General features: G+C 47.4%; 1 protein-coding gene across 1 annotated transcript; it reads right to left on the bottom strand.

Moving 5' to 3' along the window:
* Positions 1-335: 335 nt before the first annotated feature.
* On the bottom strand, positions 336-14733 carry LIN28A (lin-28 homolog A). Its single transcript, XM_066372065.1, has 4 exons — positions 14703-14733; positions 14053-14237; positions 1965-2149; positions 336-552 (listed from the first exon to the last, which is right to left on the bottom strand). Exons 1-4 carry the CDS (start codon positions 14731-14733, stop codon positions 336-338), a joined length of 618 nt encoding a protein of 205 aa, XP_066228162.1.
* Positions 14734-16026: the final 1293 nt, after the last annotated feature.

Raw genomic sequence — 16026 nt, 5'->3', positions numbered from 1 at the left:
TACACATCCTTCTTTAAAAGGATAACAACTTCCCTATCCAGGTCACTTTCAAAGCTGGAGATTCTGGGAATGGAAACTCAAATAAAGCACGTAAGGAGGGATTTCCCCCAGAGCCCTCACATGCATTTGGATAGAAAGCGGTTGGAGTTCCTTTGCCTCACCCTTGACCCCTGCCAAGAGGGAAGAGGGGTGATGCTGTGGAACCTGGCCTGAGAAACATGGCAGTGCCAGCTGCCCCCCTACCCACCCTGTCCCCACTTTCTCCATTCTACCGATTGATGCCTGCTCCTTGAAACTTCCTGATCACAAAAGGATAGCCCCCCATCCACTATGGCTCAATTCTGGGCCTCTGGGAGTAGGGCGGGGCCATGGATCTCTTCCTCTTCATCCCGAAAGTAGGCTGGCTTTCCCTGTGCACTGGGGGCCTGCTGGGCCTTCAGTGGACATGAGGCCACCATATGGCTGATGCTCTGGCAGAAGTGGCACTTCTTGGGCTGGGGTGGCAGCTTGCATTCCTTGGCATGATGGTCTAGACCTCCACAGTTGTAACACCTGGTACAAAGCAGGATGGTAACATTGAGAAAGGAGTGAGAAGAAATCAGAAGCTTTTCCCTGAGTGAAGACACCCCTGGAGACCAATTTCCCACTTATAAAAGGAGAAACATGACTGGATATCTTTTTATTCTCTTCTTCTTCTTTTTTTTTTTTAAGAGATAGAGAAACCTCAATTTGTTGTTCCACTTATTTATGCATTCATTAGTTGATTCTTCTTTTTTTCTTTTCTTTTCACAGAGACAGAGAGATGACAGATAGGGATGGACAGACAGGAAGGAAGAGAGATGAGAAGCATCAATTCTTCCTTGCGGCTCCTTAGTTGTTCATTGATTGCTTTCTCATGTGCCTTGACCGGGGGCTATAGCACAGTGAGTGACCCCTTGCTCAAGCCAGCGACCTTGGGCTTTAAGCCAGCAACCCCATGCTCCAGCCAGCGGCCTTGGGGTTTCAAACCTGGGTCCTCTGCTTTCCAGTCCGATGCTCTATCCACTGTGCCACCACCTGATCAGGCTCACTGGTTGATTCTTATGTGTCCTGACCAGGGATCGAATCTGCAATCTTGGCATATGAGGATGATGCTCTAACCAACTGCGCTACCCAGCTAGGGCTATGACTAGATATCTTAAAGTCCTTTCCAAACCTGTAATTGTCTAGATGAGCTTCAGATTCATAACACCTTGAAAATACTGAAATACTGAGAATATAAACCACAGATCCCACCTGAGCACTGCAATCTGGGGAATAGGTAAGACTCTACCATACCCTGTACATAAAACAATATACCTGTCTTTCATTAAAAATATAGAAGAAATAAAGGAGTTAGATTATATGATCTGTTCAAGCACAGAACTAAGAATGAAACCAGCCATTTGTAGACCTGGTGGAAAAGCAGCAGGTACAGATGCACCATCTTGTCCCCACCACTTAAACATTCACAGCCAGTCTCCTTTTAGTTCTAAAATAATCATGTAAGTTTAGTATCACTACTCCCACTTAGCAATTCAGGATAGAGCTCACAGAGCAAAATTACTTGTCAGGTTCTGGCTAGGTAGTTCAGTTGGAACATTGTCCTCATATGCCAAGGTTGCGGGCTCAATCCCCAGTCAGGGCACATATAGGAATCAACCAATGAATGCACAGGTGGGTAGAATGGCAAGTCATTGTCTCTCTCTCTATCCCTTCCTCTCTTTTTTAAAAAATCAATAAATTTTTAAAAAGTACCTGTCAAGTGCCCCCCTCATCTCCCACACCTATATAGCAGGTACCCTAAGCATCCAGGTGTTGCCAGAGACCATAAGCTTCCTTTTATCTTTGGCAACCTGGTCCAAGAAATGGGGCAAGATGGAGAGAGCTCTCCCCATCCTTGGCACGTTTCCACCAATCTACGCAAGCCATCTTCCAATCCATACCTGTCTCCCTTTGATCTGCGCTTCTGCATGTTCTTTCCTTTTGGCCGCCTCTCACTCCCAATACAGAACACCCCACCAGGGCCGGTGACTCGGATAGATTCCAGGCCCTTGGCGGACTTCTTAAAAGTGAACTCCACTGCCTCACCCTCCTTCAGGCTCCGGAAGCCCTCCATGTGCAGCTTACTCTGGGGAAGGGAAACGTGGTAGATTTTAATATTTCTCTCTGTCATCACACCACCACACCCCAAAACACCCCACATACACGCATTCTTGTAGGAAGACTTAGTGTGAATATACTCCCATTCTCTCAGTAAAGAAAACATCATTACAATTAAAAACAAGGAATCTACATTACATTAATAAAGAACCATTCTTATATATAAACAGATGCCATGACAATTTTTTACAGCTATTTTCATTTAAAGTTCTAAGTAAAACAGAAGGGAACATTTTAAATAGTGCATTTAAGAAATAAACAAATATAAAATCATAAAATAAAGGTTATATGAGAGTTTTTAGTACCATTCTTGCAACCTCTTTCCAAGTTTGAAATTGTATCAAATAATGTTACTGAAAGTTGAAGGAAAAAGACAGTATGACCCAAGCAGATCAGAAGATTTTATGGAAAACCCCACTAGGAGAACCAAGCATATATGGGGAAATCAACAGGCAAGGAAAACAATTCAGTAAATGCTGTTGAGAACATAGCTCCGTATTTGGAAATGAAGACAGAATTCTACACTTTGTATCATATGCATGCAAAAAACATTCCAGAACTTAAAAAAAAAATCTAAATGCTAAAAAAACACACACCAAAATTATAAAAATCACCTGACCAGGCAGTGGCTCAGTGGATAGAGCATCAGACTGGGATGTGGAGGACCCAGGTTCGAGACCCCGAGGTCGCCAGTTTGAGTGTGGGCTCATCTGATTTGAGCAAAAGTTCACCAGCTTGGACCCAAGGTCGCTGGCTCGAGCAAGGGGTTACTTGGTCTGCTGAAGGCCCACATTCAAGACACATATGATTGATGCTTCTCATCCCTATCTGTCCCTCTCTCTTTAAAAACAAACAAACAAAAAAACCCCAAAACTGCCCTGGCCGGATAGCTCAGTTGGTTAGAGCATTGTACTGATACACAGAGGCTGCCGGTTCGATCCCTGGTCAGGACACATACAGAAACAGATCAATGTTTCTGTGTCTCTCTCTCCCTTCCTCTCTCTCTAAAATTAATAAATAAAATTTAAAAACAAAACAAAAAAACCCAAAACTATAAAAATCAAGACTGATATTTAGACTGATAAAACTAAAGCTACTGGCGCAACTTCTCTGGCCCATCTTGCGGACCCGAGAACCTCATCCGGGATGCGCTCTACTAAATAAAGCTTTTGCTATTTCAAAACAAAACAAAACAAAACAAAACAAAACAAAAAACTAAAGCTACTATAAATCAGAAAGAAAAAAGACTCACAGGACGGAATATAACTAGGTACTCTGCGGGACAAAATGACAATTTCACTGGTTAAAACAAACAAACCAACCCTCACCCCCAGCAGCCACATTTAAAAGAATGTGAAGTCCCTGTTTTTTTTACTGCTGCATTTTGTGCCTAAATAAGGCCTCACACATTTTTGGATTAATGAATAAGGAGATTTTAATTATTGGACTTGAAATAAATGACCAAATATTTTTAAAGGAAAAAAAGATTTTGAATAAGATATAGATTAAATCGCATTAAAATACTATATGTTTGTACCAAAATATAAAAATGTTGACTCTTGCAGGGAGCATTGGAAATCTTGCTTCTTAGCATGTCATCATCAGTTTGGCTCAGACTTTAAAATTCTCTTAAATCTATGTATAAATAAAAAAATTCTTAAAACAAAAAATAATTTGACACTTGCAAAGAAGAGCCTAACAGCCTTCAAACAAAGGGGCAGTTATTCACACAGCAGTTGAGTGGCAAAGCCAGCCTCAGAAGAGCCCAGGGTTCCTGATTTGAAGCTCACAGCCCATTCTACCACCTTGCCACTTGCTGCTTAACAATCCATTATGGGAGGTGACAGCCCCTGCCAGACCCTACCCAGAATAGACTTTGCTATAGCTTCCTTCATTACATTGGCAAATGTCAGTAAGTTGTAGTCATCATAGAAAACAAGGTTCAGACAAGCAAAAGGGATCACTGTACACCTAGTCCTAGGGCTGGCAGGTAGCATGAGTATTTTATGCTGGCGTGTGTGTGTGAGTGTGGGGGGTATTTCAAACTGGGTTGTAGGTGTTTCCTCATTGCACAGTAACTACCCTGAATTTGAAGTTAGATTTGACTTGTCTCAATTTATTGAGTTGGGACAAGTCAGTGAATCAGGAGGTACTGGAGGAGTTAAACCAAGAGCATTCTTGACCTAGACAATGCCAGCATCTATTTGCCTACTGGGCTCCTAGGCTGGGATACCCCTAGGTCTAGCTGTGATTCAGCAGATAGGTGATTAAGAACAAGTCTGGAGTCTGAGGGCCTGTTCCCTTCTTTCTAACCTACAAAATGGATGTAAATACTAATTTTATGGTGGTGCGGTGAGGTTTTATGCATGGCAACTAATTAACACATAGCCTGCCACACATAAATCCTTAGAGTGGCAGTTATCATCAACTTCTTCAAACTAGATCAGGGTAAGGTAACAGCGGGAACCAAATGTCAAGACATTGGGAATTTTAACTCTGGTTTCTATCATTAACTAGCAGTAGAAACTCAGAAAACTATCCCCTCTCTGAGCCCCAATTTACTGAGGACAACACTCTCCTTATCTACACCTCACAGGCTTACTATAAGAACAGGAGGGTAGCCTGACCAGGCGGTGGCGCAGTGGATAGAGCGTTGGACTGGGATGAGGAAGGACCCAGGTTCGAGACCCCGAGGTCGCCAGCTTGAGCACGGGTTACTCGGTCTGCTGAAGGCCCACAGTCAAGGCACATATGAGAAAGCAATCAATGAACAACTAAGGTGTCGCAACAAAAAACTGATGATTGATGCTTCTCATCTCCATTTCTGTCTGTCTGTCCCTATCTATCCCTCTCTCTGACTCTGTAAAAAAAAAAAAAAAAAAAATCCAGAATTCTGCCTGACTAAGCAGTGGTGCAGTGGGTAGAGTGTTGGATTTAATAATAATAATAAAAAAAAATCATATGCTTCTTTAAAAAAAACAAAAACAAAACCAGGAAGGTAATATAAACGAGGACAATATGAAATTGACTTGTCCTCTCAAGTCATCTACTCCAGTGGTCCCCAACCTTTTTTGGGCCACGAACTGGTTTAATGTCAGAAAATATTTTCATAGACCGGCCTTTAGGGTGGGACGAATAAATGTATCACGTGACCGAGACAAGCGTCAAGAATGAGTCTTAGACGGATGTAACAGAGGGAATCTAGTCATTTTTTAAAAATAAAACATCATTCAGACTTAAATATAAATAAAACAGAAATAATGTAAGTTATTTATTCTTTCTCTGCGGACCGGTACCAAATGGCCTACGGACCGGTACCGGTCCGCGGCCCGGGGGTTGGGGACCACTGATCTACTCCATCACTGGAGGAGCTGAGGTCTGTTTAAGACTTTCAAATAGTTAAAAACAACAACAACAAAACCCCTGCAGTCACCTCACCATAGAGGTCAAGATTTAGACTGGAGGTCTCCAGGGGTAGGCTTCCTGCCCCCACTTCGCCCCTTCCTAAAACACATACTTTGAATTCTTCTCTTATCAGATGGGTAATCAGCATGCAGCCCCACTGAGCCAGGCTCACAGGGCCAGCCATCAGAAAGGAGCCAGGAATTCTTGCTACCATCCCCACCCCACCCCCACCCCCAACCACACACAAAGCAGGGCCCCGCCCCTCTCTCCATCCCCTCCAAAAAAAGAAAAGGCTCGAGGGGGGGAGGGGCTAGGCTTGAGCTTCCCCAATAGAGCCCAGCCCCAGGAAACAAAGAGTTGACACTGGTTGGTTCTGGTGGTCAGATTCCTGGAGTTCCAGAGGCTGCAGATTCCACCTCCACCCCCCCATCCACCACATTCATTGTTCCTTCCTTCCTCTTCACATTGGGGTTATGGTCACTGGGGAAGAAATGAATAGAGACACCTTTCTTCCCTAGTCAAGCTTTGCTGGGTCTGCCAAAGTCACCACCAGCAGCCATCTTTCCTTCTCTTCAGCCTGCCACACACTTCCCGGATCTGACCCCCCTCCCCTCTCCTCCCCTCCCGTGCCTTCAGTCAAATTCCTTACACAGGACCTGAATTAGGGTTACTTATTCAGATCGATTATTTTAAAGGTGACAGAGGAGGCAGGTCTTCCTTGCACAATTTGTTTAAAGGAGGAGGATGAGCAGCCTACAGGGTAGCCCACTGCATAGGGGAAGATAGATGTTAATCAGACAGAAAAGTTCCAAAATCCCTGCTGTTTTATATAGCAGGGATTGACTTGGGCCCATGCTGCCTTCTGCTCCCTCCATACCTCACCACTGCCTACTCCAGCCCTTCCCCCACATCAAGTACCCCTCCCTACCCAGCATCAACGCATGCCTTCTGAGCTGAGATAGGAGAGACCTTAGGAGCCGGCTCGGGAAATGTGGAGTGAAAAACTCACAGGAACCCGAGTTTTCCTCATCTTACTCTATGAAAGTTGGATAGGTTCTGGTTCTTCAATCATCTGTAAAAGCATGGGGTCAGACTTAATGATAATGAGGTCCCTGACAGCTTTAACATATCCCCTCACCCCTCCTTTTTTTTAAAAAATCACACTACTTCTTTCTACCTAAGTGGCTGAGTCAGGATTTCAGAATATTCACTTCCATCACAGAAATTAAAGCTGGGGGTTCCCAGTTTTTCTGTAACCCATGGCCATTAGGTGCCCAGCAGTAAAAACACACATTTGTGGAATAAACTAAGTTCTCTAACATCCAAAATTACTAATATTGGCCTTGGCCAGTTAGCTCAGGCAGTTACAGAGCCGATGCAAATCACCAAGGTTGCAGGTTTGATCCCCAGTCAGGGCACATAAGGAAAGCAACCAATAAATGCACAACTAAGTGGAACAACAAATGAATTGAGCTTCCCCCTCTCTTTCCTTTTTCTTCTGTCTCTCTAAAATCAATCAATAAAATAATTAAGAAATAAATAAAAACAAAATCACTAACATTAATATTCACCAAGCAGTGTTTTAAGCACTTTACATGTTGTAACACATGTAACTCACACACTAAGCCTGTGAGGTTGTCCCTATTATTACCCCAGTCCCTAATATCATGGGGCAGACAGTTTAAGCACTATCCTCAAATTCACAGCAAGAGGCAGAGCTGGACCGATTGCAACCAACCTGACTCTATAGTCAGTGCTATGGTAATTTAAGTCACATAGACACTTAAGACCTTTCTAACAGCCACATTTAAAAAGTAAAAAACAGGTGTAATTTTAATGACTCTGTCCTGAAGTGTCCCCAGACAGACCTGAGCTTCATTCCTGAAAGTAGAGGGTTTGGTGGGGCTATCAACAGGTTCTCCCAGAAGCAGTTTATTTGTTAGGGAAGGTAGGGAAAGAGATCTGTCCACACCTCTGCCCAGACAGCGGCAGGATCACCAGCTCCTGCCTGGAGTTCTCCACCAGGTGGTGCTGCTCATCAGGCAGCCTGCACAAAGGCAGCCAGAGGGAGCCCGGAGCAGAAGGAAGGAGCTGCCTGTAAACAGGAGTGTTCAACCTAGATTTCTCTCGCCAGTGACTTTGGGCAAGCATCTCTTCTGTCCTCAGAAGATGGAGTTTCAAGAGGACTGAACTCTGATGAGGAACCATCCCAGGGTGAGTTCCTATAAGGATGGGGTGCTTACTCCTCACCCTGCCCCCACCCTCCCACTCAGAGCCCAGAAGAGAGGATCTTGGAGTTTTAAGCCAGTAACCCTGTTCTTGTGCCATTTATTGGTTTCCTGTTTAAATTAAATGAACTCCAAGCTGAAGATAATTTAAAATTAGTGTGTACTATTTGTGCATAGACTATTCTTTAAAGTTTTCTCTTCCTCCTCCCCCACCACCCAGACTTAACACATAGTAATTAAGTGATTACTTACTATTCATGGCCGCAGGAAGGACCTCAGAGGTTTTGCCTGGGGTAGTTTCTCTCCCTACTACACCTCAAAATTTAAAAAAACCCACGGAATTCCAGAAAGATGTTGTTTATAGTTTGATTAGGAATGTTCCAGAAACCACCTGCCCTCCGGAAAGTCACTGAAAACCATTTACAGGGCAAGTAATAGTGTCACCAAATACAAGTTATAAATTCCTCACAGTGGAAATTTTGCTTAGGATGGAGATACAGCCTTTATTTGGGACATTGTCTAGAAGCATGTCTTCTCAGAAAAGACAAGGACCCAAGAAGACTCCCATAATGCTCAAATTAACCCACGTACTTCTCTACCAACTTCATTGAAGGTCAAAGTGAGTCACTCACTTGAAAAAAGAATTAAGGCCCTGGCTAGTTAGCTCAGTGGTTGAGTGTTGGCCTGACATGCGGACGTCTGGGGTTTGTGTCCCTGGTCAGGGCACACATGAGGAATGATCATCTGCTTCTCTCCCCCTTCTCTCTCTCTTCCCTTCTCTCAGCCAGTGCTCTACTGGTTCGCCCAGGTGCTGAGGATAGCTGGGTTGATTTGAGCATCAGCCTCAGATGGGGGTTGCCGGGTGGATCCCAGTTGGGGAGCATGCAGGAGTCTGTCTCTTTGTCTCTCTACCTCTCCTCCTCTCACTTAAAAAGAAAGAAGTAAGATGGAAATGAAATAATGAATGACTACCAAACCCGTGGCTTCCAAACCATCTAGAAAGAGCAGCTATCAGTTAACATTCCCTCCCACCTCCAGTCTTTTGCTCCAGAGGAAGACCTCTGCTGATAAGGCTCCCTAACTGTGCCCTTCTCATTCCTCAGGAGCCCCTTGCTTCTTCGCATCCACTCCTTCTGCCTACCAACTGTGAACTAGAAAACTAACCAGACAGTCCCTCTCTTTGAAGAGCTTACAGGTTAGTTAGGAGAGGGGATAAGACTAGTAAGTACATCACTAAACTAGACAGGAGGTGAGTAATCAGAGGCACCAGAAATGTTATAAACCAGGTGAAAGATCTCTTTACATACACACACACCAACCCAGGAGTCCTACCTACCCTAGATGCTGCGGGAGGTTGCACTCATCTTCAGAAAAAGCAGGCCTCTTGGCTCCAGAACTTTCAGTACTGATTTTTTTATCAGTACTGATTTTTTTTTCTCCTAACTCAAACTTGGCCCTTGTCAAATTTGGGCTCTTCTTGTGCCTCCAAACCTTCTAATATGGCCTTTTAGTCAGAAAGCTGTTTTTAAAAAATATTCAGGTTCTGAGGAGTGGTGGGAGAAAGCAAGGAACCTTGTTCTCACTTTCAAATTTTGGGGGTTTAGAAGTTGAGCCACAGGAAACATAACTTGAGTTGAGCCAAAACTCTTAAAATGGGCATGGAGATTTCAGAATCTCAGGAGATTGAGACAGCTGGGCTCTTCTTGCTCCAGCTTTCCCGGTATAACTGTGTTTCTCAACTGGGGGTGATGTCTACCGGAGGCATTTGGTAATGTCTGGAGACATTTTTGGTTGTCACAACTGAAGGATGCCCATAAAGAGAAATTATCTTGCTCAAATTATGTCAACAGTGGTTGAGAAACCTGGATTTGAGGGCTGGCCATTTGCCATTATGATTCTTAATTTTCTTTCTTTCTTTCTTTTTTTCTTTCTTTCTTTCTTTATTTCTGAAGTTGGAAACAGGGAGGCAGTCAGACAGACAGACTCCCACATGTGCCTGATCAGAATCCACCTGGCATGCCCACCAGGGGGTGATGCTCTGCCCATCTGGGGCACCGCTCTGCCGCAATCAGAGCCATTCTAGCGCCTGAGGCAGAGGCCATAGAGCAGGGGTCTCAAACTCAACTCAGCATGTGGGCCGCAGAGCAAGATGCTAGAGAAATTAAAAATACAAGTAGGCCCCTAGGCTTACTTAATTTTATCCAAAATATTTTGAACTTCGTGGATTAGTCTGCGGGCCGCACAAAATTGTTCGGTGGGCTGCGAGTTTGAGACCCCTGCCATAGAGCCACCCCCAGCGCCAGGGCCAACTCTGCTCCAGTGGAGCCCTGGCTGCAGGAGGGGAAGAGAGAGACAGAGAGAAAGGAGAGGGGGAGGGGTGGAGAAGCAGATGGGCGCTTCTCCTGTGTGCCCTGGCCGGGAATTGAACCCGGGACTCCTGCACGCCAGGCCGACGCTCTACCACTGAGCCAACCGGCCAGGGCGCCATTATGATTCTTAACTCCCCCTAACTCCAGGAACAGATAGTGAGTTCTAAATCCACAGCCCCAATAGCTGAATAAAAGGATTGTTAGAGAAATCTCTTGCTTTATTTTTTTAAGGCTAAGGGCAGTTTTGTTTTCCACTCATTCATAGCCAGGGAGCATAAAATGAGAGGGAGCATAGGACAGTAGTGAACAGTGTTAGGCCCACCTGGGAAGGGAGAAGAAAATGTTAAATAGCTTTTCCCCCTTTTCTCTGTCTTTGGAAAGGAGCTCCCAGACCACCTTCCCCAGCAGATGTTTTCTTAGGACAAGTATATCCTTCTTACCACCTGCACTTCAACTTCAGGGTACCTACCACCAGTAGCCAAAGGAGAGGTTTTCTTTTAAAAAGAAATGTCCTGCCTGACCTGTGGTGGCGCAGTGGGATAAAGCGTCGACCTGGAAGTGCTGAGGTCACCGGTTCGAAACCCTGGGCTTGCCTGGTCAAGGCACATATGGGAGTTGATGCTTCCAGCTCCTCCCCCCCTTCTCTCTCTCTCTGTCTCTCCTCTCTCTCTCTCCTTCTCCTCTCTAAAATGAATAAATTAAAAAGAAATGTCCTACCCTCCCCTCCACTTGGATCACTTTCTTCCCCCAGGACAATTTTTAGGGATCATCCTGCATCTGCTTAGTTGCTCTACAATAAATTTCCAGAGCCTGACCAGGCGGAGGCGCAGTGGATAGAGCATCGGACTGGGATGCGGAAGGACCCAGGTTCGAGACCCTGAGGTCGCCAGCTTGATTGCGGGCTCATCTGGTTTGAGCAAAAGCTCACCAGCTTGGACCCAAGGTCGCTGGCTCCAGCAAGGGGTTACTCGGTCTGCTGAAGGCCCGCAGTCAAGGCACATATGAGAAAGCAATCAATGAACAACTAAGGTGTTGCAAAGTGCAATGAAAAACTAATGATTGATGCTTCTCATCTCTCTCCATTCCTGTCTGTCTGTCCCTGTCTATCTCTCTCTCTGACTCACTCTCTGTCTCTGTAAAAAATAAATAAATAAATAAATAAAATTAAAAAAAAAATTTCCAGAGAAATATTTCAATTTTTTCAAGTGCAGGGACTGGAATCACTAGTCTAATTTACTGCTATAAGATTTGAGGATTAATTCAAGCCCAGGTAGCATGCTATCATAACCAATCAAGAAGGGCCCCATCACTGTCCTGTGACTGTTGGTCATAACAAATTCTTGATTGCTTATCCCTGCTCAACTCTCATCTGATAACTTATTCAACTGTGGAATGCCCCAGGACATTCCAAGACTCTGAGGTAGTATTTCTTAACCCATCTGAAACAGATGGTGTGGGCTTCCCTCCTCAAACCTGAAGAAGGTCCTGCTTTCATCAATGCCATATAATATTTCCAATTACTGTACTTTCAATCCTAAGGTTAAGTGCTCTGAGGCAGATTCATTTACTCAGGAAAACCTTTTTAGGGATTCGGTTATCACTGTGAGAGTTCAGAACTAATCACATGAAAATATGCCTCTGTGGTACGTGGATTGTTTATAAGAAAAAGCTGCAGGTTCAAGAGACTTCTGCAGAGCCCTTAACTACATATAAGAACTTGAATTAGGGGCCTTGCCCATACTAAGAGTTTATCAGAGATAACCTCTTTTGACCTATCCGTAGAGCAGGAGTAACTTCTATTCACTTCATCTGCTCTACTTATCCTCTTGCAATGACCCTTTGAAGTCCCCAAGGCACCTTACCTCATCCCTAGCTCAGGATGTCTCGCACACCTGTGTTCCCTTTGTATCTAGAACCTCCTGAATGGGATGGGGGGGGGTGTCTCTGACTCTCATATATGTGGGGTGTTCCCAATACCTATGTATTGAATTTGGTTATTGTCTCTTGCTAATCTGTCTAATGTCTATTTCACTGGACCAGCCAAAAGAACCTTGAGGGTAAGAGGCAAGTTTCTTCCTCCTCACATCGCCAAGGAACCCTAGATGACGAAGGGGTTATGTGCCCCCTTAACCCATCCTTATTCAGCAGCCTTAGGAATGAAGACAAGAAAATGTTGGTCCCGGCTTCTATTCCAAGCCTCTCAAAGTTGGGGAAGCTGTCTAGTCCCTCTCCAGACCTGGAGGGATTTTAATTTCTTTGTGATCAGATAAATGGGAGAGTGGGGGAGCTGGCTATCCTGCTGAGGAGGGCCATTCAAAGCTGGTTCCTGTAATAAAGTGATTTAATAGATCTAAAGAGGCCAATTCCCTTCTTTCTCCCACAATTACTTCCTGTGGGTTATCAAACACATATGTAAATGAGACAGGAAAGGTGGCAAAGTCACTAACCAGAACTGTAGTTCTCTGATGGGGGTTAAGGTACTACAAGGGGTAAGTAAGCATACTGCTGTAGATCCTCCTGGCAGATGTTCAAGCAGCACAGTGACCCCAAGTCACCAACGTTAACTGACAGGTCCCCATCTCCTTGCATCCTCTACCTCCCTTGTTCCCCTCACTCTACATCCCCACTGAGGGCCTCCAACCAGTCCACCCAGCATCTCCCTTCTTCACCCCTCCCCCTCCAGAATACCATCCTTCAGGCTCCAACCCTTAATCCCCACATCCTCCTTTCCCCTCCCCCAGGACTCCCTCCTAAAGCCAATCTTCCCAAAGTAACCTCTCCCTGCCCACCCTGGGTGCCAACCTCCTAGGCCTGGGATTAGCAATTTCTTCTTCTCAGGCCCAGCCCCAATCCTCCAAAGGCGGAAGGGAGACTGGCTGCAACTTCCCTGACACTGTGGCTGGTGTCCCAGGACTACCAGAAGGCTTCTCGGATATTTAGGAAGAGGAGGTGAGAGGGAGGCCAGGGAGGAGGGAAACCTGAAGTCTCTGGCTCCTTGCTTGAGGCTGGGAATGTTAGGACAGCAGTGAATAGCCGTCTGGAGCCATAAATGCCCAGCTGAGGAGAACAGGCGCAGAGGCTAGCCTCCCTCGACCCCCTGCCCTGACACTGAATTTCACCCCCACTGTGCTCCTTGCTTTAACTGAGAACTTGGGGTTGCGACCTAACTCCCTCCCAGCCTAGCCTAGGAATATAAGGCCTGGGCTCCTTAACTTTTTCCTTTCTGGTGGGAACTGGTCAGGAAAAGGCCAGTCGGTAAATGGTATGCCTGAGACTGGTCATTTGGAAGAGCTTTCAAATACCCAAATAGATTCTTTAAGCTGCCAAATCCACCTAGGCCCCAGGGACTGAGTTTTGTGTGACCACCTGGGTGAGGAAGCCGGGCTAACTTTGTAGCTTTACTCTGTTGGATCCTAGAGAGGTTTTCCTCCCTCTCCTGCCGTGGAGCTCCATTCACGTGTTAGTGAAAGGCGCTGGGCGCTCAGGGCCTTGCTAGAGCAGGGCATGTGCTTCCCTGGCCGGCCTGCTCACCCTCCCCCCACCGCAAGCACAATACAACCTTAGTTTCTGCCACATGGGGTCACTTCCCAGCCCCTGCCCCCTTCCCAGGGGAAAGAGGTAACAAACACGTGGTAAGCCAGAAGGGTTCCCGGAAGGGGGTAGGAGGTGCTGATAATCGGCTCTGCCCCTCACTCTCCTCCTGTTGGAGTTAACCAGGACTCAGATTGGGGGTATCACCTCAAAGACAGTAGTAACGCACAATGAGGGCCCTTGAGCTCCCTCAATCCAATAGCCGAGTGTGTCCGCCCACCCTTGAATATGCGCGCCAACATCCCCTTCCCCGCGAAAGTTACCAGAATTGGTCTCACCTGGTGCACAAAGACATCCACCGGAGGGTCGAGCGCGACCCCAGCGCGGGCGGTCATGGACAGGAAGCCGAACCCCATGCGCACGTTGAACCATTTACAGATGCCGGCACCATGCAGCAGCTGCGGCTCCTCTGCCGCCGGGGCCGCGTCCTCCGGCGCCTCCTCCGGCGCCTTGGCGCAGCCACCTGGAGATTGGGAGGGCGCTGAGCTGGGGGGCCACGGAATTGGAGGACCCTCTCAGAGGCCCGGCAGGAAGACCCGAGTGTCCAGCGCACGAGTGGACACTCAGGAGGCTGCAGCTACCAATCAGCCGGCGATTCAAGACCTGGCCCGACTGCCTCCCGCGGTCCCCAAGCCTACACCGAGGCCAGTGGTGCCCCGAAAGTTTTGCTCCTTTTCCCACAACACGCTGCCGGGGGACAGACCGCCGGGCAGGCCCCTCCTCTTCTCTCCCCCCTACCCCCGTAGCCTCTGTGTGCACGCCTTGGGACACCAGCGTTCTTTGCTCCAGAGATGGCCCCCTGAAGCAGGAGGCCGCACAGACTTGGGGTCCTTCGGCCAGTCTGCGGGACACTTTCCCACCTCCCTTTTAAGTGGCTGCTGGGCGCCCTTGCAGCCTAGGGTGTCCCCAATAAGTCCCGAGCTCGAACCTGCAAACTGCTGGTTTGACACGGAGCCCATGGTAGTCAGCTCAGCCCGCGGCCCCCGGCCCCAGGTCGGGCGGCTGCTGGCCCCAGAGAAGTCCGGAGGCAAAGGGGTGGCTCGGAGAAGAGGCAGCTACATCTTCCCCAGCACAATAGCGGTGGGAGGGCCCACGGCTTTTCAAAGGCTCCCAAATTCTAAAAGACAATGACCCAACCCCCCGCGGGCAGCCCCCTCCCCTCTCCTCCCTTCTTTCCCCCTCCCTTCCCCTCCGGCTCCAGCTCTGCCCTCCCCCACTCTGCGTTCTCTGACACCTCTGGGGTGTCCCTTCTCAGAACCTTGAGTTTTGACACCCCCTCCTCACACACACATCTGGAAATAGGTACCATCAACCCTAAGAATCTTGAGTGCCCCGGAATTTGGAATCCTTCACTTTAAGGACTTATTGGGGGGTCCTCAAAGCAGCATACAGGTGGGGGAGACTCTGTGTGTGTGTGGGGGGGGTAGTTTTAAAACCATGTGACTGCTCCCACTCACACTCACACACCACCCCCACCCCCCGCGCAGATAATTATACATTCCAGAGAGTTGGGGGAGGGAGGTGTGAGCCTGGCAGCGCTGGCCAATCAGAGACACAAACCACCTGTCAAGGGAGAAATGGATGAGCCCTCCCCCTCCCCCAGCCCTTCAGCGCCCCTCCCCCTCCCTTCCCCTTCAGGCCTCCGAGCTGACCCTGCTGCTCGGCGCTGACCCGCTCTCACCCCCCACCCCTGTGTGCTTAGACCTGGAGTTCAGGATACTAGGAAGCCTGAGATGGGGAAGCGGGGGGCGGGGGGTGGTGACGGCTGGAGACCCGTCAGGACTGATCTCCAGTTCAGACCAAGGCGCTGCCTCTCCAAGTCCGTTCGTCTCTGAGTATCTCTACCTTCCTGAGTTACTGAGTTTTTCTGGATCTCTCAAAGAGCTTCTAATTGATTCTGTGTAAAGAATCCTTCCTTCTTTCCTTCCAAACCTGTGTCTAAAATTGACCTCACGTGAAGCTTTCTGGGAGAGCAGGAGGAACTCAAAAGAGGCTGGAAGTGTGTTCCTCTCTCCGCCAGCTGCCCTCATCCTACCCCCATCCCCATCCCGTCCCTAGCCATTGCTGGGAGAGGGGCTAGGTAGGTACGTGGGTCCAGGCATTTCCTTCAGTACTCTGGACGCTCTAAGGTTCCCAGTCCCTTCTCGTTTCAGAGTCCCATCCTAAAGCGTGCTCCTTTCCTCAGTGGGACTAGTGGAAGAACTAGAGTTGGGTATCTCCACATTTTAAGAGGTAGCCTCCCCGTTTAGGGG

Source organism: Saccopteryx leptura, chromosome 3, assembly GCF_036850995.1.
Source record: "Saccopteryx leptura isolate mSacLep1 chromosome 3, mSacLep1_pri_phased_curated, whole genome shotgun sequence".
Classification (NCBI taxonomy): domain Eukaryota; kingdom Metazoa; phylum Chordata; class Mammalia; order Chiroptera; family Emballonuridae; genus Saccopteryx; species Saccopteryx leptura.
This window is presented reverse-complemented; position numbering and strand designations above follow the sequence as displayed.